The sequence below is a fragment of the Calypte anna genome, chromosome 6 (genome assembly GCF_003957555.1).
Source record: "Calypte anna isolate BGI_N300 chromosome 6, bCalAnn1_v1.p, whole genome shotgun sequence".
In the NCBI taxonomy this organism is placed as follows: Eukaryota; Metazoa; Chordata; class Aves; order Apodiformes; family Trochilidae; genus Calypte; species Calypte anna.
The window spans coordinates 10,768,791-10,796,613 of NC_044252.1; the positions used below are offsets into that span (position 1 = coordinate 10,768,791).

General features: G+C 39.1%; 1 protein-coding gene across 2 annotated transcripts in view; it reads left to right on the plus strand.

Moving 5' to 3' along the window:
* The window catches only part of REEP3 (receptor accessory protein 3), a 42,722-nt gene that overhangs the window by 5,048 nt on the left and 9,851 nt on the right, over positions 1–27,823 (plus strand). Inside the window, exons 2-6 of one of the 2 annotated variants that reach the window (XM_030453267.1) lie at positions 9,578–9,655; positions 16,527–16,599; positions 20,594–20,670; positions 21,177–21,297; positions 22,554–22,667. In XM_030453267.1, coding sequence (XP_030309127.1) covers positions 16,540–16,599; positions 20,594–20,670; positions 21,177–21,297; positions 22,554–22,667 — 372 coding nt within the window. In that variant the 5' untranslated portion in view covers positions 9,578–9,655; positions 16,527–16,539. The remainder of the gene's footprint in view (positions 1–9,577; positions 9,656–16,526; positions 16,600–20,593; positions 20,671–21,176; positions 21,298–22,553; positions 22,668–27,823) is intronic. The other variant, XM_030453266.1, reaches the window with a different exon arrangement.

Sequence of the window (27,823 nt, forward strand, 5' to 3'; positions counted from 1 at the left end):
CAAGTGTAGGGTGCTGCACCTGGGGAGGAATAACCCTGTGCACAGGTTAGGGGCTGACCTGCTGCAAAGCAGCTCCATAGAAAAATACCTGGGAGGTTCTGTTGGAAAGCAGGATGGTCATGTGCCAGCAATGTGTCCCTGTTACCAAGAAGGCAAATGGCATCCTGGGGTACATCAAGAAGAGTGTGGCAAGCAGGTTGAGAGAGGTTCTTCTCCCTGGCCCTGGAAAAAGTCCTGTCTGGAATGCTGGGTTCAATTCTGGGCTTCCCAGTTCATGAAGGACAAGTAACTGCTGTATAGAGTCCAGAGCAGAGCCACCAAGACAAGTAGGGGACTGGAGCATCTACCCTATGAGGAAAGGCTGAGGTAGCTGGGTCTGTTCAGCCTTGAGAATACTGAGGGGATCTCATAATTTCTTACAAATACCTAGAGGGTGGGTGTTAGGGTGATGGGACCAGACCATTTCAGTCATGTTCAGTGACAGTAGTACAAGGGGTAGTGGTCACAACCTGGAACACAGGAAGTTCAAATGAAACAGAAGGAAGAACTTTTTTACTATAGGAGCAACAGAGCACTGGAACAGGCCACCCAGAGAGGTGATGAGGTCTCTGTCTCTGGAGACATTCAAAACCTACCTGGACATCATCCTGTACAACTGGTTGTAGTTGAAACCTCCTCTGGCAGGGAGGTTGGACTAGGTTGATCTCCAGAGGTTCCTTCCAACCTCTAATTTTCTGTGATTCTGTGAATGACTTTTTCAATTTGTGGCTGACCATCTTGCTAACTTATAATAGAGCCTGTGCCTGACTTTTAGTCTGCTTTGATTGCTCATTCTTCTCATTTGTAAGGTCTGAGCAATTGTGTACACTTCAGTTGCTGAGACAGTATTTAATAGTAAACATGCTGAGTCCTTGTCAGTCACAGCCTGGTATGGATGAGATCAGACTATCCTCATGTGCCAAGCAAAGATGAGAAGCATTCTAAATACAAAGTATATGGCCATTTTGTTCTTGCAATCTGTTAAAGCAGACTGTTGTAATCTGTTAATCTCTTCCCTACCCCCCCTCCTGACTTAAAAATGAAAGTTCCCCCATCTGTGTTGATTTGCAGCACTCTCTCTACCCTCCTGTTTAAGTAGTACATGTTTTGTTTTCAGTTAAGTTGGTCATCAGTTGTGACTGTCATAAGGGAGAGTTGTAGTGGCCCACAGGAGAATGTCTTGTGTACTAATAGTTACCTCTCTGTCTGCTTGTACTTGTTATGCCTGCCTTCCCCACCCTGCAAGGACCAAAAGATGAACAAGTAAAGATTTGTAAAGCATTCCTTGGTTCTGATGTTAGATTATAATTGTAACAGCATTCAGTTGGATGAAGACTGGTTGGGGCACACAGAAGGTGACCTGAAGGTAGGCAGGAGTATTAGCCTCTTTCAGCTTTTGCTGCTTTACAGACTAGAACTGTTTCTTCTGTGGTAGTTTCCAAGGCATTCTCTTACTCTGCTTTTAATACTGTTGTTGTTCAACATTTCCAGACATCCAGCTGCCCCTAGAATTGCTAGACAGAGAATGGGTGGCTGAAGCCATAGCTTCTGTATTGATGGGAGTGTTGTCAGGAATATCTGGTTTAGCTTTGTGGTGATGTTTTATGTAACTGTGTATGCTTTGTTTGTAAGCCTCGATTATGTCTTGCTCTTAGAGTAGATTTTTTTAATTAATAGCAATAAGTAAAAAAATATTTAGTCTCTTGTTTGCTAATCAACATGCTGTCAAATATGTTGTCTTGAAACAACATTAATTCATCAGAGAACTAGTGATAACATCACCTGCTGTGTGGAAGGAATAGCTATATACAGCCCAGTCTTCAAGTCAGAAGGCCTGTTTGTAGGAGAGTTTCTTTGACTGTTTGTAGCCTGCTCTTCTCTTGGCATAAGTACAAAGGACTGAGCACGTTCAGATGCTGAATGCCTTTCTGGTATCCTTCCAGTTTCAAGGCCTAAAACTGCTTCTGCACCTCTGGGGGAAAAAAGGGAATTGCTGCCATAGTGAGTGACAGCAATGGAGAGAGATGTGCTGAAATGTCTGTCTTACCACAGAACTGTAAAGATTCAGTCACCATGTATCTGTTTTCCTTGGCATTTTATGCTAGGTTTACACAGATCTCACTGGTCTGTTCCTAGGAGAGGCCATCCTGCCTTTTGCCCTCTCCTCATCCTCCACTTTCCACAGGGTCCAGAAATTGTGTGGCCACAGAGTGAGTCTGGTTGTTTTGTCAAGCCAAGTGAAAATTAGCCTGCTCTAAAGAGGTTAATCTTTTGTGAGTTGCAGTGAACTGCACCAGCCCCTGCTGCTGTTGTGTAGTTGCTAGGTCCATGCTGTGTTGAGAATTAAAAGTTGCAGGACAAAACCAGCATTGTTTTTGGCATCAGCATATTACTGGACTGGTTAATGTGTACTCTGAAATGATTCTTCACTTGCATGTCATTGTTTATTCTTTCTTGTAGTAAAACTAGTTCTAGTAATAACTGTGCAGTTGTTCTAATCAAACAAAGTGTCAGATTTTTTTAAAGGGTCTTAAATTTTATAGGTTGAAATCTGTAAGCATATGTAAGTCTAGGGATTACATGTATTGTCTGTTTAAAAGTTTAAAATAATTTACATGGCTGAGCAATGAAATCGGAGCACTTCTGTTTGATAGTTCAGCTTCTCAGGCAGTCCTAATATGTACAGCAAAAAGCATCTGCTCACTAACTTGACTGGTAATACCTATTCTATGAGTTGGTGCAATGCAAGCTGTCTATCTCTGTAAATTTGTTAGACTTAAGTGTTATCACTGCCTGCCTTGCACACCTTACCTTAGGTCAGCAGTTGCTGTGCAGTCCGGCTGCTCTTTTCTCTCCCGTGTTTATGGGATTCTGCAGATGCAGAGCATGTGTGGTTGGTGTACACAGTCTCTGGCAGGAGGGTGGACTCAAGTTTGCTCCAAACAGATGGAGCACTACTCGAGGCGTTCTGTGGAGTCTGACGTTCTTACTTAATGATCTTGGCATGTGCTCTGTTACAAAACGTGCAGAGATCCACAGCTGTGTCCTGTGCGTTGTAGATAAAGAAATACCAAGAGCTGCGTGGTCTGGCACAAAATGGAGTTTCTAATTAAAACAAACAACCTCCACTCCTGTGTGTTCCACAAACCAATGTCTGCTTCCACTGAGCATCTTTTGGGCTTGTGCATTTCTGCAGCCTAGATGGAATGGTTTGTCTTTCCTGGTTATTTTGCTGACATAAGGCTGAGGAAGATCTCATGCCAAACTGATATATAAAGAAATAGCTGCTTTGACTCAATACACTTAATCCTTGATAGGAAATTATTTAATAATGTGTGTAAAACATAACTGGCAAAACCATCTGTTATGGTGCTTCATGGGTAAAGAAGCTTTTTCTTAGCTTTTTTATCCTTTTTATTCTGCTTTTGAAATTTATAAACATCAAAACCTGTGCTATTATGTGAAAAAATTAGGTTTTTGTAGAAGAAACTATTAAAGCTGAAAACAATACTGTCTGTCTGCTGAAACTGTAGAAGTTTACTACTGGACAAATGAGCTGAGGTGTATAATCTAGGAAAGATTATTGTGAGTCTTTTGCTGACTTGTCTGACTTCAAACATGACTGGCCTTGGTGGCACTGAATAAACAATCTGAGATTGTTTTGGACACAGGGAGAAATAAAACACTCCACAATGGCTCACTCTTTTGTCATCATTATTACTTTCCAGGTGAGTTTATCACGAACAAAATGATAGGGTGTTATTTCTGTTTCTGTGGTGTTCTATAGCTAGTTTGCAAGCATCAACATGGAAGTGGCTTTAACTAGATGAATGTTTTCCCCATTTTTGTAATCTTTGAAATAGTGCTTGTATACCCTGAAGACAGTTGGATGTTGAAAATTAAGTGCAGTTTCTTTCAAAAACCTTGAACCCAGTGTTTAAGTGCAAGGATTCATAAAGCATGTTTTTTTCCTGAAGTGAGAAGTATGATGTAATGTACTACTTTCTCCTGCTAATAAAGCTGTTGGAACTTGCAGTGCTCAGAGGGGAAATCAGAAGACAGTTTGTGCTTGTGCCTTCCCACCACTGCCTGGTTTTGTTATGTCCTTCCTCCACCCTGTTTTGTAACTCATTAATCAAAACCATGCAGAGTACAGTGAGGAAAATGATCACTAGCTTGGAGATGACTTGATTAGTTTTTATAGTTTTGTAACATTACCTTAAACTGCAATATTAAAAAAAGAAAAGTTAATTCTTTGGCTTTGTGCTCTTCTTATTCTCTTTTGTCTGCTAAATTTTTTCCTCAGACTAGGACTTAATTTTAGAACACATGGTTCCCCTTATGTCTCTAGTGATACTCAGCTGAAGTGTATTTACTATTAGACTGCTTTAGAAGCTGACCTATTCACATTTTTCAGCACTGAACAGCTTGAAGTTTACTTGGAAGACAGGGTATCCACATTAACATAAAATACATGTTTTAAATTACTGCTTTGGCAGTCATTAGTTTGCCATAGATGCAATATAAGCAGCATTGGTTTTACTGTTCTACATTTAGAACTCTGAGTGGTAGTTTTTTGTGAATAAAAGGTAAACCTGAATTCTTGAGAGAAAATGGAATTTATATTTGTATAAAGAGACAAATTACCTGGCATTCACATTTGGCAAGTGAGGGTTTCTGAAAAAATCAAAACACCCCACATATTAATAGAATCACAGAATGTCTTGGATTAGAAGAGATCTTAAAGATCTTCTGGTTCCAACCCTTTGCCATAGGGTTCACTCTCTATCTTCTGGTTTTGTAGCCTGTTTATGTATTACCAATCCAGTATATTTGTCTTAAGAGAATTATCTAAAAAATGAACCTTTGATTAATTAGCATAGTGTGCATTATCTGTTTCTAAGAACAAAACCCACCTCTCAAACTACTTTGCTAGTGCATGAATCTCTAAAGAAAAAACAAGAAGTTATATGTGTTCAAAATGGAGGGAACAAAGGTATCTTTTAGAATGGTATTTTTGACTTAAATGTTTAAGTCACTAATGTAATTATATGTGCAAGTTTCGTAGAGATTCTGTATGTTTTCATTTCTTGACTTGGTGTCTATCCAAGAGCATATTCACGGAGTTCTTGAAGTACCAGTTATAACAGAGGAAGCACGTCTACTTTGGAATGAAAAATCCAGATGTTACCAGTATCTGCCAAATACAAATTTCATAGAAGAAGCTTTTTCCTGGGTACAATGGGGAAGTTTGGTTTTTGAATGCTCTAGGAGGCTTCAGAAACACTTCTCTGGGTCATAAGGTTAACAGAATTGTTTGGATATTGGGGTCCTTAAGATAGAAACTGAGATGTAAATAACTTCTAAAAAATGAAAAAGCAAGAAAACTAGCTGTCTGGTGAAGAGGTAAGACATTAATTTTTACTTGAACAGTTGATGCGTGGTTGCACTTTTTTCTTTGCTCAAATTCTCTTTTTGTAGTGTTTTTTCAGGAGCACCTTGAGGCTGGTCTGCAGCAGCACCCTTAAGTTATAGGATGTGTAATGAGCTTTCTGGGCCTCTGGGCCCTGTAGCAGTGTTGGACACTTCTTAATAAAGTGCAAGTCATATGATGCATGTATTGTTACGTGCAGTGTGGTTTATCTCTCACTTGCAAATGGCTCAAAAATAAAATGTGGTTTTCCTTGGAACAAGTAGAAGCAATTCTTAGCTGGGACCACTCCTATTTTAAATGTTAGTTTTGTATAGCCAGTTCTGTTGACAGTGCTCCAAAAACGTTGAGAATACACTCTGTTAGAGCAGCAAGCAGTGACACGGTTGTGGATTTTAACTTGTGAGAGTTTCCAAGTCTCTAGCAGGCTGGTGTAAGGGGAAAAAGCCAAGTTGAAACAGGAAGAATCCAAGCTGAAGTCCGTGTTTTTTAACTGTCTGGCATTAGAGGGAATGAGTCTAGACTGTGCATGATAGCTGAGGCAGGGATGGGAAAACTCCAGTGTGCTGAATAGCTGTAAAGCCTTTTTCCAAAGCTGAACAAGCTTTAGATTCCAAAAATGGTTGAGGCAAGCGCCACTTTATAGTCTTAACTTGAGAGAATAAAAACTTTTTTGTATAATTTTGAAAATAGTCTCAGGAGTACTGGGTTATTCAACTTGAACAGTCTGAATGTTAGGTATATCAGGTTGCCTTTTCCTTTTACATCTGCAGAGACAATAGGGAAAATATGCTTGAAAACTTTGTTGCAAAGGATTTCTTCCCCACTCATGCAACTGGGACTTGACTGTCTATGTTGTGCTGTTATGCACAGCTTCCAATCCAGACTTCCATAGCTTGGTTGAAGATAGTATAATGTAGGGTAAATACCTGCAAGTTAGTGCTAACAAATTAAAAACTGGCCTTGGATCCTTTTAGGCAAACAAATTTGTCTTCTTGCTGAAAGACATTATTGCCACTTAAAATACAGAGTTATCTTGCTTTGAGATTAAATGCAGCAGTAAGTGAGGCTACTTTAGACATTATGTACAATTGATGTAATAAGAATATATTTTTTCTGAGCATTTTGTATTTTATTCTGGAGATCTGGTGTTCCTGTATTTTTGGCACTATTTTTTTTGTTTTTATCAAACTATATGTTTCGGTGTTGCGAATTTTTGTCACTTAATTAGAATTGCTGTTCTTAACTCTGCTATCTTATTGTTTCTGTAGCAATTTTGTGCTGGATAAGAGCTGTTCTTCACATGCAAAACTGATTCTTACCTGGTCATGTAATCAGGAATATTCAACATCTCCAAGAGCTGAAACTTTAAGACTGCTAAATGTGTTTTAAAATGTGCAAGAACCAGCAGTACTGAGCTGATAGTCATTGCTTTATTCTCTTAATGTCAGTTTGGGTCTCCAAACATCCATCTATCTCTGCTTGTTTCAGAACTTACTGTGGCATGGGGCAGAGAAGCCTTTGAAAAGAAGTGGTCACTGACTTTTCATGAGTAAAAGCTATAATGAGCAATTTTTAGTGTATCAATTAGAGTAAAATGGAAGGTGTCTGTAAGGTCTCCTGGATTCTTCTGAAGTATCTATGATACGAAGGACTTAATTTTCTTATACAGAAATTAAGACCTTGTTAAAACAAGTAGGAGCTTCCAAAATTATTTTCAAGACAATAGACACAAAGTAATAATAGTAAGTAGTTAAAAAAAAATAAATGAGGGAGCTGGTAACTTTTTACTTCAATTTATCAAAGCCAAAAAACTAAGTATCAAATGCATAAGTAACTATAAACTTCATAACAAGATTAAACACATCATTCTTGAATGTGTAAGGTTCCTGTTAACCTTGGTCAGCACTTCATCAGCATTAACTTTGTGACATCTTTTAGGAGCTCGTCAGAAGTATACTAGATTGAGAGCAACTGGGTGGTAGTACCTCATATTAAGTGTATAGAACTCTCAAAAAAAGGAAGCTTATACATGTGTTTCTGTGTCAGTCACCATGATGTAAACTCTGCTAGAGCATAATCATCTCTAATAGGATTTATGTCATGTGGTGATTTCTTTGAACATACATGTTGGTATCAGCTTTCATCTTTAAATTGAAAATATAATGGCAGTCTTAACTGTGCTCTTGCTCACCTTGTCCATAGAGTAAGCTTATTCATGCATGCACTAAATAGAAAATACCTGCAGAAAACTTGAGTTTGACTGTTTTTATTCCAGCTGCCAGGTGTTGCTGATTATCTAAAAGTTGAAGGGCACATGTTTTTCTCTGAAAAAAGTCAGGCTCTTGAAAGAGCTGGGTGAGAAGTAGAAGCACTCATTCCTACTTGTTGGCTGACTCTGTTGAGCTGTTCTCCTTCCTGATGCCACAGGTGGCTGCTGTGAGGCTGCAAATATTTTGGTCCCAGTGGTAAACAGTCATAGCAACAGGTAAAATCATAAACCAATCACAGTAGGTCTGAAGGAAAATAACTTAAACTTGAGTTTTAGCTAAGTGTTACCAGCTGTGGAAATGGATACTTCTCCAGCAGAGATGGAATTCCTCTGTTGAGCTTGAGGTGAGATCTAGGTGAACTGCTAAGGGTTACTCTGCACCAAAGGCCTTCAGAGTTTGTTCTTTATCATGCTGGAAGTGTTACAGATACATCTTGTTTCAGTTCCTCTGTGTGGGTGCTTGGAAATTATGAGTTTACCTGCTGATTGTACTGCATGTGTGGTGGAGCTGAGTAAGTCTGTAAACAGGAAATAATCCAGGGGTAGTCAGGAGGCTGTTACGGGAGTGGACTAATACGTAAAAAAAATAAAGCCATGAATAGGTAGGCATACAGAGAAGTGACTAAGAGTTATATAACATTTTCTATTCCTGCTGTGTGTTCTATTCTGCTTTCCACTACTAGCTTTTTTTGAATTTTCTACTGTACTACTGTATTTGTTGGGCCTTTTGACAGTATTATTTGAACAGGGTCTGAGAGCTAGTTTCTTTCGTGTTGTTTTGTTTTTCATGACATGGTGATGGTATCTCCAGGCTTATACCCTTTTGTTAAAATGGGCTATCCAGCACCACAAGAAAAGTTGGTCAGTGCACAAGGTTGGACACACATCTCCAGACATAGGCATTAGAATCTCCAGATGTTCTTCTAGTGAGACAGACATGCAGTACCTTCTCCCTAAGCATGTATGTGATCTCTCTGTGAACAAGAGGTGAGTTGCTTCAAAAGCTTTTTTTTTTTTCCACCCTGTCATCTCTGAGAAGAGAGTGATTGGGTGAGCTCTGCTGTCAGAGCATTGATGCATCTTGTCCATGTGAAAAAGTCTCCAGGCTGGTTCCTTAGAGAGAGTAGCCTGGATTTTGCTTTTTGCTTTTTAGCATTACCTTATTCCTGACTGCTGCAGGCCCCTGACAGAGAGCTGTAAATGATACACATACTTCAGGTTTGTTGCTGGGAGAGCAGGACTTGAGGGACTTGTGTTTGTGATGTATTTGCCTGACTGAACTGCCCTAATAGGCTGCAAGTCAGACATTCAAGGTTAATTCTTGCTGAGGAAGGCAGCGCATCTAATGTGTGTCCATTGTTAGTTAGGACCCTGGTCTTTATTATGTAAGATTTTGTAGTAGCAAGTAGAATGGCAAGCTGACAACCCAGAAAATACTATGAAAGTTTCCAATGCTTTCAACTCTTTTTTTGAGCATATGGAGAAAATAAATGGGAATTCTTAGGAGTATGTATTTATCAGTGGATTTTGCCTAACTTATTGACAAGAAAGGTAAATCCTCATTTTGGACCTAGTTTGGGATCTAATTTTTTTGATCTCATATTGGATCCAATTTTTTCTCTGCAGAGAAAATGGGTTAAAGCTTTGAATGTTCTCTTGGCATCCAAATTTTGTTTTCTCTGAGAGAAACCTGGTTGAGCCTATGCAAATAAGCGATCAATCTTGCTATTGTATCTTGCTGTTGTATCTTATGTCAGTGCTTCTGCACAAATTCCAGTGTAGAACATGCTGTAGAGAAGATAATTAAAAAAAATCTTTTTGTGTGCTCTTTTTAGAGTTCCTTCAACGTTCAGGCAGGGCTGTTTCTGTTGAGAGAACTTGAAGAGTGTCTGTCAACAGCTCCTGATTTCGAGTTAAGTATATAAAATAGCATTTTGTAAATACAAGTGGATAGGGTGCACGTAATGGAGCCTGGAGTTCTGCATTGAAAGAAAGGTGTAATTGTCTCAGATTGTTTGTAATTATTATGCTTAGGGCTTATTAAAGCAATGTTACTGACATAGGAAAGTCTTGTGTTCTGATAGGATTGGTAGTAGGGTCACTTTCTCCTTAAAACTGTAAGGTGATTTTTGACTTAGTAATTGCATTACTTTTGGTTATGTTGTGCTTTGGAAGAATCTGACAGTTGCTTTGGAGAATTCCTGCTTCCTAAGCTGGAAGGCTAATAGCTTTCTTGCTCTACTCAAGAATGTACTTTATTCCCATTTGTCAGTGCTCCTGGGTATATTCTCTTACCAATAAGTCTTTTTTCCATGGATTTTGGGGATATTCTCTATGTAAGGATGCTATGAAGATTTTAATAGACTGGCTTTTGATTGCAGCTTTGCCTTTTGATGACTGTAACCTGCTGAAGTAGTTGCTGACTTTAAGGTTTGCTACTGTTGGCAGACATGTCCTTTTAATAGGATTTATATAATTTTCCCCTGCCCAGGCAGAGTTTGAAAGAAAAAGCAGGATGCAGTTTGGTGTGAGGTTCAGGAATTTATCCTCATGCTCCACAATCCCTGTTGCAGGCGAGCATTTTGGTGCAATTGTATTATTTGTGATTACTTGAATACTTAATGTCACAGTTGCAAAGTGAAACTAAATTCTGTCAGGTGCTGGAGAGGAGGAATTTGTTAAGGATAGTGCCTTTCAAAAACATTCAGGACTAAAATTCTAGGGTGAATTTAGGCCTGTAGAAACCTAGGAGACATCTGGCTTAGTCTATAACTTACTACACAGTTGTAACCCTCAGGTGGTGTTAATGGTTGTGAGAAAGTCTTGCTTTTTCTGGGTAATTGCAGGCTTTTTGGTTTGTTTGGGTTTTTGGTTTTTTTTGGGGGGGGGGGGAGGCTATTTCTTTTTGTTTGGTTTTCTGTTTTGTTTACTTTTGGATTTTTCCCGAGTAGGATTCTTACAGGTACTCCTCATGCTTTATTTTGAGCTTGTTGTAACTGAGTGCATAACTGATGAGCTGTACCACTTCACAGCCAAAAGAAACCCAAACAACAACAACCCTTCAAACTACTTATCTCTTATGGGAGTGGCTTACAAGGATATGAGTAGCATACAGTGGAAACAAATGTTTATGCTTTTCCAGCCTGTGCTGATTGAAACCTCAGTGGAGGCATTGTTGAGGAGTTACTTTCCATTATCAATCCTCCCTTAAAAAATCATCTTGCTTTAGCTGAAATCCCTAGCCCTAACACGGATCAGTAATTATATTTCATATAGAAAGTAATTCTAAGAACTTCAGGCCTAGTTTCTGCATAGGTACAAGAGCACAATTAAGGCTTTCTTACCACTCACAGAACTGGGAGTCACCTACGTAACTTCTGGTATTTCCATGATGTCTGACCAGCTCTTGGAGAAACTTGTGTGTATATATGACAGAAGTGGAAGATGCTTCTACCATAACTTGTAGGTAAAGACTAGTATTGGGAAGGGGAACTAGGCATGGTCAGCAAAGTAATGAAGTTTATCAGGTATTTATATTTACTTCCGTGGTTTTGAGGTAATGGGGAGGATTCTTTTATCTTACAACCCATGGAATACTGTAAAGTGATCCCTTACTGCTTGTATCCCTATCTTGCTTATTTCCACTGTAGATGCACACAATAACAAATGGCTCTGTATCAGTCTGTGCCAAGATCACCAATCTGTCAGGTAGTGGGCAAATCCTTGCCATCTCTGTTATCCAACTTGTTAAGAAGCAGGAGCTCAGCAAATAGCATTGTCTCCAAACTATCTCCTACTAAACGAGTTTCCTGTATGGCTTTTACTGCAAGAGAACCCTTTTGGTCCTTGTCTTTCTGCATTTCAGAGGCACAAAAGCATTAAGTGCCACTCTTCCTTGCTGGGGGCAATTCTTGGGCAAGCCGAACAGACAGAAATCTCAAATGTATTGTTGGTTTAATGGCTTAGCATTTTTGGTGTCTGGATGCAAGCAGTCCTTTTTAGCTACTCGGTGGCTTTGATTTGTTTTTATTAAAAAAGAAATTACTTAAATTGTTTACTGTGCTGGTGACTTTTTTAGTTACTACTCAAATGCAAACTCAGTTTCTTTGCTTCAGAAATGAATTTCTCTAATAGTTGTGCACTTTATAGCCATTTAAATTGTAAGACTGTCGTTCATGTGATAATACAGGAAATAGATGATGTTTGCTTTAATATTGCCATATGGATACACAATACATTTTTTTAATATTTCAAGGCTTTTTAATACTTTTTTTTTGGTCTTTTGATCCCCATGTACTAATATATTTGAGAAACATTTTGCTTTAAGTGAGCAAAATGTCTGTAGAGAGAGTGTCTGAGAATGCTACATTTGCTGAGTACAGATGAAAAACTGAAATAGCTGGCAATAAAATTACAATGGTAAGCAGGATTATCCATATATCTACTAGTAAAATAAAGTAAGATTTCAGTGTGAAAAGCCTTGAAGCGTGTCGAAATACCAGAAAAGGGATGTGTTTATAATGTGGAGCAGTATATGTTGCTTGCAGCTCTGACGTATTTGGGAGCTATCAATGCAAAGGGAAACCTATTAGAAAATTCTGGGCTGTTGTAGCCATTTAAATCAATGATACTGATTGTGCCCAGGCTCCCCGCTGCTCCTGTTCCATGTGTTTCTACTTCAGTCAGATGTAGTGATCTCCTGCTTCTGTACTCATCTTTCATGTATAGATTGAGTGTAAAAGTGAATTTGCTGACTTTCAACTACAGTCACTGGTGAAAAGTTGGTGTTTTTAGTGTTAATCTGCTTGGCAGTGTTAACTAAGATGTCTTTGCCCATGTGAAGGAGATAGTGATGCTGGAGTTGGCAGTGGTATCACCAGGCACTTAAAATGTCAGGTTGTAAGGAGGTAAAAACTTCTCAGTCCTGGCTCCTGTTGTTAGTGGCTAAATGTGCTGTTTTTTATTTTAGTCCAGTCTATCCACTTATAGTGAACAAGTGGCAGGTTTTCTAACACTTTGATGTTACAGCACTATTGAACTCTAACAAAGTAATGATATATTATGGCATGAAGTTTCTTGTTCTTTGGTTTCAAAAGTGGTTTTTAGAAGAATTCTTTAAGAGAAAAATTTGGGTGCTAAAATAGGGAATTGTCTGACTCCTGATTTTACTATCATTGAGTAACAGGAAGACTCACAAGCTGGGGAAAACTACCCACCTTTATTGTGCTTGGTTTGTGCTAGTGTTCTCATTTAACTTCAGGTTGTCTTTAGCTTAGTTTTGTGATCTTTTTACTGTTAACTACAATAGGCTTTCTGCTTGAAGATCAATTATTTTTGAAACGGTGTTCTCAATTCTGTTGTCTCAATTCTTTTTTCTACCAGATTTTAGAGGATGACACATTGAAATTGCTGCTTAAATTTTAGAATAATTTTTAAAATTTTTTTTTTAGATAGAATTAGTGCTTGCATGAAAGTAAAGTGAGAGGAAAAGTGTAGACCAAAAAGTTGTAAATCAAAAAGATTGAGACTCTCATAGGTTTCATAGAAAGAAACTTAGATGTGCATGCTACTAGTAGTCATTTAAATATCTTTCTAGTATTTTTTATCTGGGAGAGACCGTTGTACAGTGGTCTGAGTGTTGGTAGTGGGTATGATGCTCATAACCACTTCTGTGGTTTTGGATTATGTATTTGAAAAAATATACATCTGCCCTTATAAAGTTTGTGCTATGTTTTTAGGATTAATAAGACTTTCCTTATCCCTGATACTTAATGGTTATAAATTCATCCAGAAGAACAAGGAAAGGTGAGAACCATTACAGATGATGGGCTACTAAACTGAGTATTTCACAGGGCCAAAACCGAAGGAGATGTCAATGGAAGTTCATCAAAATCAAGGGTAGTTGGTCTCATTTTCCTTCTGTTTCTTCTTGATCTCCTGTTATTTGGGTGAAGTGAGGTTTTTAACTTGTCAGGTTTTTTTTTTCCAAGTTGGAGATAAAATAATTCTGGGTTTTTTGACTTTTTTTCTTGGCTTTAGGATGAAAGGTTTTTGGAGTGTAGTAGAGCTGTATTTGGACAGGCTTCTACAGATTAGTGTGCTGAACTGGAACTCAAGTAGTCTGGACTCTTTCAAAAAGCATTTCAGCAGCTGAAGCATGAAGGTAAACTGCTGTGGTGGAGAAGCAGCTTGCCCATACAGACTAAAGAGCTTCAGAAACCATCTCCTCTTAACTCCAGTTTAGCATGAATTGTGAAATTCTGAGTATCCAGAATGAGGTTTTAAACATCTGCTGTGGTACACCAGCTATACCTTTTCATATCAATATTGTTTTAAGTGATCTGCAATGCACCATCCCTTCCCACACTGTATCTCCTGGGGATCTGATCTCATGGAGACCTGTTTGAAGTGTTCTTCAGCTCCTCTGCAGCTATCAGCCATTAACAGCTCTGTTGTGTGGGTAAATGTATGCAAAGATTGACTACATGCCACAGAAGATTTGTCAGATATCCAGTGTTTTGGACTAGAATGCATCCTAGAAGAGAGCTATACATTATTAATTAGCTTTGATGCTGACTTATAATTGGGCAGTAATTCATTGTCCTCAGTGCAATTAAAACCATTTAATTTTCTTTGTTCTATAAAGGTGAGAAAATACATGTCTCATCATTTGAGGTTTTTTCTCAAATTGTGTGTTATAATTTTTAAGTTATGAGGAAATGTATACTTATTAGATGTTCAGGCGAGGATGGGGATGTAGATGTGAGACTCACACATGTGACTGTGACTGGTTTTAGTGCAAGATGTTAATCTGTTTCAGGAAGTTCAGTGGAGGCCACCAAGATGGTCATAGAATATGACTTGTGAGGACAGTCTGAATGAACTGGGCCTGTTCAGCCAGAGAAGAGAAGGCTTTGGGGAAATTATTTGCAATTTGATGGAGCTTTTTGGAGGCCATAAGAGCCAGGCCCATTCTCTTGCTGTGCTACTCAGTCAAGCGAGGCAATGGTCATAAACTAATGGTTCTGAGTGGACACAGCTACAATTTGGAATAGGAATTTGGAATAGGTTGTTTAGAGAGGATGTGAAATATCCTGGGAAGTCTTCCAAGACCTGACTGAAGCTTTAAGCAGCCTGGTCTAAATTTGGCATCAGCCTTGGTTTGAGCAAGATTTGAGGTTTGAGTTTGAACTAGATGACTTCATATGGCCCTTTAAAATGTGAAGGGTTCTGGAATTACACTTCCATATGGTTATCATTCCCCTTCACTTGTGGCATTTTTAGCTTAACATCAGTATTGCTGTTAGTATTCCTCTGCCCCTGCAACAGGCTTCCTTCTATGGGTATCAGTGTTTGTCTCACAGTAAAGATGGAGAAACTCTCTCTCTGTGGTATCTGTAATGCTGAAGAAAGTATTTTCCCTTTTTTGTTAAGAATTCCATATGTTTTTTCATTTGTGGACTACAAGTTAACTTCTGGAAATGACTTTAGTACCCTGAAGTTTTCAGCTTACATATCACAGTGGTGCTTATAAGGTGGTTTATTTCAAACTGGTCTAAAAGTTTTAGGAATTCTTTCCTGGGTTTAAAAGTAAAGCTTGTTAATGTCATGCAGTCTTCTGCAGTGGCTCTGTAGGTAGAGCTACTTATTTAAAGCTACCTGACACAACCAGAAAACTTGAAATTTTAGTTGATTATTTACTTTGGTAAATGTCAACCATTTGACTTGAAATCTTAACTACCAAGTCTGTCAAGGTGGACTCTTACTGAAAAATAAAAAACAACCACATGATGCATCTTCCCTCACCTAACTGAGAGAAGTTAAATGACTTAAGAGTTCTTAACTTTCTTGGAAGATCTCTGAATATCCCTAGAAGTGTAGAGTTCTCCCACATAACCATCCTGAGCAAGGTGTAAGTGATGCTGCAGAGAGGTAGCTTGACTTTTCTGTAATTGCTGCTTTAGGCCAGCTGGAACTAAGAGCTGGACACTGCCTGGCTTAAAAAAGTGCAACAAGCTGGTCAAATGAAAGTGTGGAGCTCTTGTATTTGTCAAGGAGATGGTAACTATGGATGTTCAATTTCTCATGAAGAGTTTCTCCACTAGTCAGTGGCCAAGACTTACTGGTAAATCCTGTGTTGTCACAAAGCTGTGTTAGTGCAGCTTTTTTTCTGATTCTGCTCTCGGCATAGATTGCTTGGCACACTCTCACCCTGCTCTGCACCTAACTTTTGATGAGTTTCAGTGAAGATTTGCTGTCTGAATAAATCAGGATTAGTTTCTGATGGCCTCCATTTCCGTGTGTTGCTGTTGCAGCGTTCTAGCAAAAGGAGATAAAATTATGTAGTTCATCTTGGTATAGAATTGCTTTTGAAGGATCTTCTGGTAATCCCATAAAAGAGGATTCTGATTACCTACCAATAGTTGTTAAAGGCTCTAAGTGTGGTAACACTGTTAATGGCAAACAGTCTTCTGGTATGAATATGCTGCAGAACTGGTTTTACTTGTAGCTGAACCAGGAGAGCTGTTGAGTTTGCATTATCTATTAGAGGCAGTCTTACCAAACTCTTGTCTTAAGGGCATACACCCTTTTCTGCTCATGTTGCACTATTTTTGTGTATTGCTAAACTTCTTCCAAGCAGCCTATGAATTGTGACTTAATTTGTTTTCAAGTGAGAGAATGGAATTTTTTTTAAAGTTGTATGCATTGTTCTATTTGTATATTGTCACTGTTGTGTCATATACAGCATCACAGATTCTGAAAATTCTTTTTATTTTCTAATAGGCTGGTGTTTGGGATGCTGTATCCTGCGTATTACTCATACAAAGCTGTGAAGACAAAAAATGTGAAGGAATATGTAAGTCACATTTCTTTTAATTGCTTAATTAAATGCCTCTGCTGACATAGAACTGTGAAATTTTCACTATGCAGTGTGTTAGATCATATGAAAGCTTGATTCATCCAGCTCTGTATTAGATGCAAAACCTGTGTGAATCTAGTGGTAATCCAGTGATTTTTGTTTTGAGATCAAAAGTTAAGGTTTCTCAAAATTTTCATAGCCTTGGATGATGTGTGTCTAATGTGCTATGTGATATCCGAGTATGTTTAGGAAGATCTTTAAACATAAACTTAGTGTTGGCTGCATTTCAGCAAAGTGCCCAAAATAACATACTCTTGGGCAGGGGGCAGAAAAAAGGTTTCCTAATTCTGCCAACACCATAAGTATAAGCAATGACAAATTGATTCTCGGTGACCAAACAGCAGCAGTTCAGCTGTCATTGCATGGAGCTCAACAGGGAATTCAAAGCCTGAGGAAAGTCTAGCTCTGGTTCATCTCTTGTTCCTTAAACAGGAAAAACAATGTAGTCGGTGAAGGAAAAGATTTGCTTAAGGTGATGTGAAGGAAGGAAGCAGAACAGACAGAAGAGTATGATGGAGAAAAGCCCCATTACTGCAGCTTAGAATTGGTTTGTTACATTATTTACTTTTCAGGGTGAGCAATGATGATTATGACAGGAATGTTACCCAGTAGCAGTCCTAAGGAGCTTGGGTCACCCAGTGACTTCCTTGTCTTGAGAGAGCCTAACATGATTTCAGCAGCCAACCTGTATTTGTTCCCAAACCTTGTTCTTAACTCAGCTGTCTGACTCAGGATGGAGTCAGTGCCATCAGTGACTTGAGCTCGGCAGCTGTAGCTGTGACTGGATGCTGCCATCTGGATCTGTGAAGTCTCTGCTTTGTACAGGGAGTGGTAGAATGCAGTAGCTGTCCTTCCTTCCTTTCATGTCTTACATTTAGTCTGCTCATTCCATCTTCTGCCCCTGTACTCAGCCCTGGTGAGGCCACACCTCGAGTACTGTGTCCAGTTCTGGGCCCCTCAGTTCAGGAAGGATATCGAGGTCCTGGAGCAGGTCCAAAGGAGGGCAACCAGGCTGGTGAAGGGACTCAAGCACAGACCCTATGAGGAGAGGCTGAGGGAGCTGGGGCTGTTCAGCCTGAAGAAGAGGAGGCTCAGGCCTCATCACTCTCTACAACTACCTGAAAGGAGGGTGTAGCCGGGTGGGGGTTGGTCTCTTTTCCCAGACTACTTTCAACAAGACAAGAGGGCATGGTCTTAAGTTGTGCCAGGGGAGGTTTAGGTTGGACATTAGAAAGAATTTCTTTACAGAGAGGGTGATCAGACATTGGAATGGGCTGCCCAGGGAAGTAGTGGATTCTCCATCCCTGGAGATATTTAAAAAGAGACTGGATGTGGCACTCAGTGCCATGGTCTAGCAACCGCAATGGTGGTTCAAGGGTTGGACTTGATGATCTCTGAGGTCCCTTCCAACCCAGCCAATTCTGATTCTATGATAAGACTCTAAAGTGGGCATCATATTCACACTTCGGGTTTGTGTGTGCAAGCTGATTAGATCTTCTTATTTGTGCACATTGAGCTAGTGCTTTCCAGAGCTAAACTTCTGGGAGAAAAAGAAATCCTCAAAAATAATAGAAAAATTTCTCCTGTCTCATGCTTACTTTACCCTGAAAGGAAAGTACAAAATACAAAGAATTTATAATCTGTTCCCTGCTCCCTCAAAAGGGATCTGCAGCCTGCGAGCAATTTCAAATTCTAATACAAGAAATCATCTTCATTTAAGAGGTTACCATTACCTTTTGTCTAGGAAAATAAAAGTCACAGTTTTAGAATGCTGAGTTTTTAACTCATCTTAATTGGCCAGTTAAATATGACTTAGCTGTTTGTCTTAGGGACCAATTTTCAGAGGTACTTGTCAGTCACTTAGTACCTTTAGCAGGGCCTGGAATTGTATTTTTCCACCTGTATATTTTCATTTAGAGTGAGAACCCTGCTTTTCAGTCACCCGTTGCCTTTGAGCAGTCCCTGAACTTGCCACTGTATACAAAATGTTCATGGGTCTGAGATGAATGGGAACCCTGACTTTTTCATGGGCAGAATATTACATTGATTCATTAGCGAATTACCACTCCATTGGTGGTTGGGTTGAGTGTCCAGGTAGATCTAAGGGGAGATCTATGGCTTTCATCTTCCCAGCAGGTTAATTTCTTTCAGTAGAGGCTGTAGGTTTAACAGCAGCCTTCCAAATGGCACAGCTCTGCTGCCAGTCATGTTATGGCCTGAACACAGCTTCATTTCCAGGGTTATGTGTGGCTCAGGAGGCATCTGTTTTTGTTTGCTGGATTGCAAGAGCTTTGCAATAGTGAAATTTTTTACTTGACCACTGCCTCCACCAGTAAAAACAGTTAAACAAAAAGTACAGACATCTTGACTGGCTGTGTAGGCTATGACACAGCAAACTGTTCAGAGATTTTTCTTTTTTTGGGGAGGGGGGAAAAAATGGTGGTTCTTCTGGCTTTGGTAATTTAAAAGACTTATGGACCTGAATTCTAGAAAATAGGATCTATGCCTTTGAGATTTGTTTGTTCTTGTAATTACCCTGGTTTAATGGAGTTGACTTAAATCTTTGAGGAGTTTTTTTTACTCTGCTACACCAGAATGTTTGTCATAAGCATCTGAAAAGTAGTTTAGAAGTCTGGAAAAACAGGCTTCTCAAATGCTGGATTCCAAATCCTGATTTGAAAGGGTGTGCTTTAGCCAAAGCCAATAAAAATAAGCTTAACCTTGGATGGTAGAAAAAAAGCACAAGAAAACAATATGTAATCACCCTTTTAACTTAAGGAAAACTCGGTCAAGGCTTCTGTAACTTCATATTTAAGTAGAGGATAGTCTTCTGGGCAGTGTCTAATGTGTATCAGCCTCTCCCAGTGGCAGAGCTCATGAGGCTTTCTGTAGAGTGTTGCTGTTCCTAGCAGCCCAAGAAAAAGTCCACGTCTACTGTTGTTCCTAGTCGGATAAATAAAGAAATCTTGATTAAAGAGTCATTAGCATGGATAAAATATATTGGAAAAAAATCAGTCTCGGGTGACAGCTTCAAAATTGCTTTGCATCATGCTTAGGTTGATGGGGCAAGGGTGGATGTTAATGTTATTTCTGTTAAAAGTGTTGACTGGTTCATGGAAGGGTCACCGGTCTCATATCACATGGCAGGGTGGAGGTGACTTCAGCTGTTGTGTACTGTTTGTCTTAGTTTATTCAAGTGAAGTGAAGTGAAGAATGTCATCACATGACTTTCTTTTCAAACTGAAAAGCATTGCAGATAAATGGGTCTGATGTTGTGACAAAGGCAGTGGTTTTAAAGCACAGTGCACAGCTATGAAATAGGCTCTATCCCCTCCCCGTTTTCACTACTCTTTTCCATCCCCCCCTCCCCCGTTTCTGCTTTTTTTCCCCTGCCTTACCAGTGTTCATACCACAATGCTAATCACACATACAGGACTTAACTGTTGAGTATAGCCGAATAAGGTATGATCTGAAATGAAAGCAAGAAGTGCCTGCCTTGCTAATGCTGACTTCAGTGTGTGAGGTTTAAGTGTACAGATGAGTGTGGAAAGGAGTGAAATATCTTTTTGTGCTGTAGTGGGGATTGCATTTCATACTTAACGATAATCTACGAACTCTTTGCAGTGTTTTTTCTTGCCACTAAAGCTTTCTGGAGCAAGAATCAAACTTGTGAAGCCAATCTAGGTGAGGTTATGACCCTGATGACCCAGCCATTTCACTTACTTTGTTGCAGCTGCCACCAGTTCTACTTACTAGTAGAAACCCCTTAGGGCCCCTTCTATAATTTCATTTGAAACCTGGTTGATGCAGACTGAGATAGTGTTGGCTATTTTGCTTCGACAGCGTTTAATTGACTGTAAGGTGTATAGTGTTGTTTGGCTTTTTTTTGTGACATTATGATTCCTACTGAAGATGTTATTTTAATTTTCAGGTTCGCTGGATGATGTATTGGATTGTGTTTGCTCTTTATACAGTGTCTGAAACAATAACTGACCTAACAGTCTCTTGGTAAGAGCCTGCTTTTTACAAATTCTGGATGAAACTATATTTGTTTCTGATGTTCTCTGATTCGTAATGATTTAATTTTTACAAAGAAGCTGTGCTTGTTGATAGACTTTTTTTTCAGGAAAGGATCTTTATGTATGTGAAGAATAACCTCTGCTTTCAAGCTTGTACACTGTTACTCAAAGTAGAAACTTCTGAATCTCACCTTTGCTGTAGAAACTGAATAGGGGGAATGGAACTTAGGATGGCCTATAATTTTTCTGTGCAAGAATGTATAATGCAAAGCAACTACAATGTTTCCAGTTCTTAAATGAGAGTAGCGACAATTAAAGAAAATTACATCCATAGGTCTATAACTAGTTTAATTTTTGTTTAATAACTCCTTGTATGTCAAGAATCCTGTATGCTAGTATGTAATTGTATTTTTTTAAGAGCTCATTTAATTAGGATTAATTGCTGTGCATGTTCTTGCTGCAGTTGTTTTCATGCCACCTTTACCTTCTCTGTAGGTTTCCACTGTATTATGAACTGAAGATTGCTTTTGTTATTTGGCTCCTTTGCCCATATACTCGAGGAGCAAGTTTAATCTACAGAAAATTTCTCCACCCTCTTCTTTCTTCTAAAGAAAGGGTAAGGAACGCCTTTCATATTTTTAATGCCCAATATGGAAATACTATATGCTGAAATACTGTTGCTTGACACTTGATAAAAGCAGGCAAGTGTGTTATTGATTTGCCAGCCAGAATGAACTTGGACTATCAGAGGCATATGTCCATACATAAACTTTTGTTAACTTGGGTGAGCAGGTAGTGTACTACTTTCCATTGATATGAGAGAGCTTCCTGTTCTGTGGTCTGCTTAGTGCACTGTGGGGACCCCAGCTGAGTAGAAGTGATGCAGTTTGACTTTTTGTGGAAGAACATGTGCAATACTCTCTGTGGAAAATGTGACTACAGTTTTAGCATCAGCTGTTCATGTTACCATTATTTCTAGCATAACCTAGTAATAAATCTTCTCAGGACGAATCACATCAGTGGCTTTTCTGGTGAGCAAACTGACAGGATAAGAGGAGAGACTTTCTACTGAGGTTTAAGGGAAGGTCTGTCTGCAACAGAAAGTACTCAAACAGAAAATAGCAAAAGGATATTCAGCTTTAGCTGAATGAGAGAGCCACAGATCTGTTTTCTTCAGTTTCCTGTTTGGCTGTGAAAGCGATCAGCAAAGGTGTGAAGGCTGCCACTGAAAAAACCTCACAGCTTTCAGAAAACAGGACTTGGCCATTATTAGGTAAAACAGGTAGCTGACATGATTGCCACTGATAGGAACAATCAGGCCATCTTGACCTTCTGAAGGTTGAACTATAAACCGTGTACAGCTTTGTAAGGTAAAAGGATTTTTTCCCCATACTCAGATAGCTGTTGTGAACTACCTTAAAGCCTTTATCTCCAGCTCCAGGAGTTTACCACTGGGAATAAATGTCATGACTCTGGTACTTAACTATGTGAAAAGCTTTCAATTCAGACATTCTTTGTGAGTCTGCCTTTCTAAGGACCTTTCTGATTTCATCTTAAGCAAATTATTTCTTGAACAACTTTTGTCTGACAAGTTAGGCTTACTCTCTGTAGGGAACTTGTGATGTATCTGCAATGTTTCTGAGCAGGACAAAAGTGATCTATTTTATCATCTTGTTTGACCAGGCATAATCCCTTTCTAAATGAGAGTGTGTAAGTGACTAAAACATCAGTATGCAAAGGAAAGAGTAATTATACCTTTAAATATTTTCTTAAAGATTTCTTCTGTCTTCTTTTACTGATGGAAAAATAGTACTGTGGGGTAATGTAACTCTCTTATGCACAGCCTGAACTTTAAGTATGTTTTGCTTTTAGGAGATTGATGAGTACATCGTACAGGCCAAAGAAAGAGGCTATGAGACCATGGTGAATTTTGGAAGGCAAGGGTTGAATTTGGCAGCAACTGCTGCAGTGACAGCAGCTGTGAAGGTAACTTTGTTTTCATTCATTTCTTTTGTCCTTGTTCTAGAACAGTGTAATTGTACTGAGGATTTGCCACTCCTAAACAAAAAGATTAATTCTGCAAGGTATTGAAAACCTGGAACACAGTCTAATGGTTGCAGCCCTCTAGTCCTCCTTCTATCACAATTAAGGTGGCTTATAGTTGTTTCTTGGATGGTGGGGATCAGCTTACTGTAATTCAAATGTACCATGCAGTTTTCTGTGCAGGTTTTTGGCAAGGATGACCATTGTTTCTTTTCTGTCTCTATTGTGCTTTCTTGTTGGTAAACAAACTATTTAAAGGATATCTGGCTTTTCTGCTGTTTTTCTCCAATCAACTTGAGGTAACTCCACATATGAAGTAAGGCATGAAAGATTACTACCTCAGATAAAAGTTATCTTGACACAATTAACTTGTTTGCAACTTGCTGATTGAATTATTACATTAATACACTAAGCATAAGCTTGCATATAGCTGTTTAGTATACTCTTGCTTTGTTGTGTAATTTCCATTAAATCATTAACCTGTGGTTGTTCCCCAGTTAGGTTCCTGCAAAAATCGTGACCTGTAGTTGAAATTCAGAGGGCTATAGGTCTAGGAAAACAAAATGTAAGTTCATAACTAAGATTCTAAGCAAATTGTGGCCCACCAAGAGTATAATTTTGGGCAATGTGTATACTACCTAATAGTAATTTAAACTGACAAAATAAGTATGGAAAGAAAGATGTGTATTCCCTAGTTAAATAATAATTTTAAAGTGATTAGAATTAATTTCTTCCTGGGAATAAACAAAACTGCTGTGCTTGCAGTAACAGGAATGAAAACCTGTTAGTAGATAACAGAGTAGTGTAGAGATTCCTGGCTGTTAAAGTTTAATAGGTAGAGCTAGCATTTGACTTCTTCACTTCTTCGCTTCTGTGTGAACTCTTTGCTTTATAAATCAAAGACGTTTCTTAAAACTACCTTTTAAAATGCCATCTCATAAAGGTTTGGAAAAAGTAATGAATATCTTGTTCATTTTCTCTCTTTTTAAGTATAAATGTGGGTGGTAGTGTAAAAAACATCTTTATTTTAAAGTGTGGATGTAATCATCCTAAAAATACTGAGAATGGGATTTAATTTGATCACTGGTTATCTTTTTGTTACTCAAATTTTGTTACTCAAATTCATAGTATTTCCTTGAGGCAATAATGAAATAATTTAGATGAAATGCAGTACACCTTCAAATGCAATAAAAGTATCCAAATTACAAATAAATTATTTAAATAACAAACCCAACAAATAAAACCTCAATATACTCTATGGGGAAAAAGTTGAAGAACTGTGCTAAGTGCTAGGATGCAAATTCTTTTTGCCAAACCAGCAAATCATAATTTATTGCAGTGTACACCTGTAATGAGACATGCTCTGTGTTTTTCTTGTGTCTGGCTGTCTTAAGAAGGTTGGATATTTCCTTGTTAATCCTTATGGTATTACAAAAATATTGAAAAATAAGTGACTCAACTATCTCCTCCCACTTATCTTCTGAAATAAGGAATAACTTTTTCCTAAATGTCCATGTTTAGATCTCATTGCTGTTCAGCTGTGACTGGCAAGATGCCTACTCTTTCTGTTAAAACTTGTTAAACATGCTCATGAATATCTGTACAGAATTAGTTCAGTGCAGATGAGATGCTTGGGCAAAAAACCCACCACAATACCAAAGACCTAAAATAGACATGGTTTTTAACAGTGTGAAAGAGGAGACTCCCTGAAAATCTTTATTTTGGCATGTGAAACCTCTCTTTGGTTTGTCATTCCAAAAAGCTGAGCGTGATTGCTCCATTCAAGCAAATGGAGACAATGCATGTGTTCTTCATTTTGTTCCCTGTTTTTCAAGAGCTGACTGCTGCCTCCAGCAGGTGAAAAGATTATCCCTTCAGCAGGAGCTAGTGGAGCATGCTATAGGATTTCAGGACTGGAATCTGGTTAGTGGGATCAGTTTTGGTGGGAAGGAGACACACTTTCATCCTTATTTTTTTTTTTTCTGGAGCAGGCATGCTTATTCTGACATAGCTGATCTCTGTTTAGGAGTAGAGAATGTGGGAGGTTTAAAGAGAAAAAGAGGTCCAAAGAAAGCTTCAGTTCAGTTCACTCAAGTTTCCAAGCAGAAGATGTTATGATGTCTGGTTATGCTGACTGTAGGAGGGTGAGAAAATTGCTTGGAAACTCTTGAATATTTTCAAGATCAAGTGTGGGAAAGAGCAGTTTTCTCCAAGGGGTGTCAAAGGAATAGGGGATTAGTACTAAAGGCTACTTGGCTGTGTAGGGGAGGTTGGAGCAGCCAAGCCAGTCAGGTCAGTCTGCTAACATTTGACATAGATTTAAACCTGCTGTACTGTAGTTCAGTTAAAATGTAATTGGCAGGAGTCAAGGTTTATGGTTTACATTCTTTTATGGATATTTTTAGCTGGTACAAGCTAGCCACTGTTCATATAAAACACAGTGTTTCAAAACTTCTCAATATCATACATTAGCAAAATAAATTGTGTTTCTGTCATGTTAATTTAAGAAAAACCTTTAGAAGTCCTTATTTAAGGAAACTGAAGATATGAAATATGCTCTGGATTGACCTTAATAGTTAACTGATAAATTTTTTCTTCAGACCATAAAAGCAACAAGATGTCTTTAATGAAAGGAAAATTGTTAGAGCTCTTTCAGCTCAGTAGTGTATGGATTTGTGAAAATTGTGTCCACAGCAGTAAGTTCCACTGATTACATCTTGTTTTTTGATGTCTTCTCTCCAGATCTTCTGCGACATGGGTTACCTGTACATTCCAGTTTTTGCCAACATGTAAATTCCCAGTTCTCAAGCTCCTAGCAAAAACTGGTGTCTGTATCACCACATGTGGGATGGTTGCCAGCTAAGCTGTGAAATGCACTGTCCTTTGAGGTCACACAAATGTTGTTCATTTGTGAAGTATTCTTTATTTTGAGGGCTGTGTTTCAGTATATCTCTTAGTCATCCTTACTCTGCTGCCTCTCTAATGCCCTTGCTGGGGCTTCCTCTCTACACTCACACAGAGAAGGAGGAGATGTCTTGCAGCCAGCTGGGGCACACAGCCAGCATCCCAAGGAGCAGCTCAGCTCCCCAGCAGCACTGCTTTCATCCCTCTTCCCTCCTGGGACTGCCTGGCATGCTGCAGAGGTCATTCACAGGACAGCAGTCCCTCTCCAGATTGAGAGGGAACAGAAGTCATTCCCTGTCAGCCTGGGTCGGATTAGGGAGAGAACAGCTGGGAATGTGGGTGCTGCACATGTGGGAGCCACAGAGCTCGCAGCAGCTCTGAGGACACGTGGTCTGTGGAGAACTTGCCCAATGAAGGCAAACAGCATTGTTCAGTGAAGCTGACCACTGAGGGGGTGCAAGTCCAATTTAAAAAAAAAATAATAGAAAAGGCCCTGAGGGAGACATAATGTGTGGTGTCTGTTTATGGCCACTTTCCTGGCTATTTAATGTAGACTAGAAAAATACATGCTCAGTAACAAAATGGAGAGGGGCATTTGATATATGAGGGCCATTGGATGAGACTTCAGGTTAATAATTTACTAGAATCTGACTAGTCTGAAAAGAAATCCCTTAAGTAGGCTGTATTTATTAAAAAATAGATATAGAAACCCATTTTACAACTTAAAATTTGTGTTTCAGGTTGGTTACTGGTAATGAATATGGTCTCTGAAAAGTGTTTCATATGTTTTAGGAAACACTATTGAATAAATAAGCAGACTCATTTTTCAAGACTTGCATTTTGTTCAAGGCAACCCAGACTTCACAGGTCATCTCTCTTCAAGGTTCATTTACATAGAAAATTGAGCACTGAAGTTGGTCTCTGCTTTTTTGCCTGCATTGTAATTGTAAATGTGTGTTTCAGTCTTTGCAGTGTAATTTATTTGGCAGCCTCTAGGCTGGATGCACTTCATTCTGTTTCCTCCTTACTGGTTTGAGATGTTGGGCGAATGGGACATCACTGCAGCCGTGGCAGCTGCTGTGCCAGTGTCATTTGAGGAGCACCTTGGGCCGTGTGTGTGTGTGGCTGGGGAGAGGTGATGGCTGCTGCCACCCCTACCCGTGTCAGGAGTCTAAATGGGATTGTGTTGCCTTTGGTTTTGTGGATAAGCATCTTGCTTTCAAGCTCTGGCTAGTGCCACTCTGAGCTTTCAAACAAGATATCAAAGCTCTTAATACATTAATATTTTAAATGTGGACTTTGCTCTCATTTCCTGCAGTAGAGAGGGTATTTAATGTTTTTCAGCCAGACTGACTGTAATCCAGATCCTCATAAAATGCTTTGTTTTGTCCAAAAGCAATTATCTGCTGCTTTTGGGCATGGGTTGGGGGGGGGGAAGCATCTCCCAAGAACTTCAGTGGTGTATGAGCGCAGTGACATGTGAGGATTTTTATAATTAAAACCAAAATTAATTATAAAAACTCACACACCTATGGAACACACTTTGAAATTTGTCTTCCAGTGAGTCTGTGCAGTGGTGTGAAGAAGCAGTCAATCTTGATTTGACTCGACTGGATCTTCCCAGGGGTGGGATGGAGAGAGCATTGAAGGAGACCAGGGGAAGTGAAAGGGGGACCTTAGGAAGTACTTGCACAGGATTAGTATAACGTGTGACCATTCCTCTGCAGTTTGTGCAGCTCCCATTCCTACTGCACCCCTTGGGCATATGTGCAGTTTCTATAAGTTGTATATGTGTCCTTTCAATCTTCTTATTTGCTCTGTAACTTGAGCAAAACTTTCCATCTTGGCAAGTAGTTTTGGAATGAAGGGCCCATTGTATGAATCTGTTATGTCCTCACTGAATGAGGCAGTGCTCCACAGGAGCTCTAGGCTCATCGAGCATGCAGTTTGGTTCAAGGCACAATGTTATTTTATGGCACATAGCTTGACTTTTTTCCTCTTTGAAAAACAAAATTCTGTATCTAAAAAGTTATACTGAAAAATGTGGCTCAGTGGTCCCTGCTTGGATCTGCTCCTCTGGACTAGAGGACTAGTGGAATAGGAAATACAGGTCTGTAATTTGAATTCTTTTTAGCATGTCAGTTATAATCTTAATTACATTATCCTGTACAGTTTCCAAATGTGTGTTGCAATAC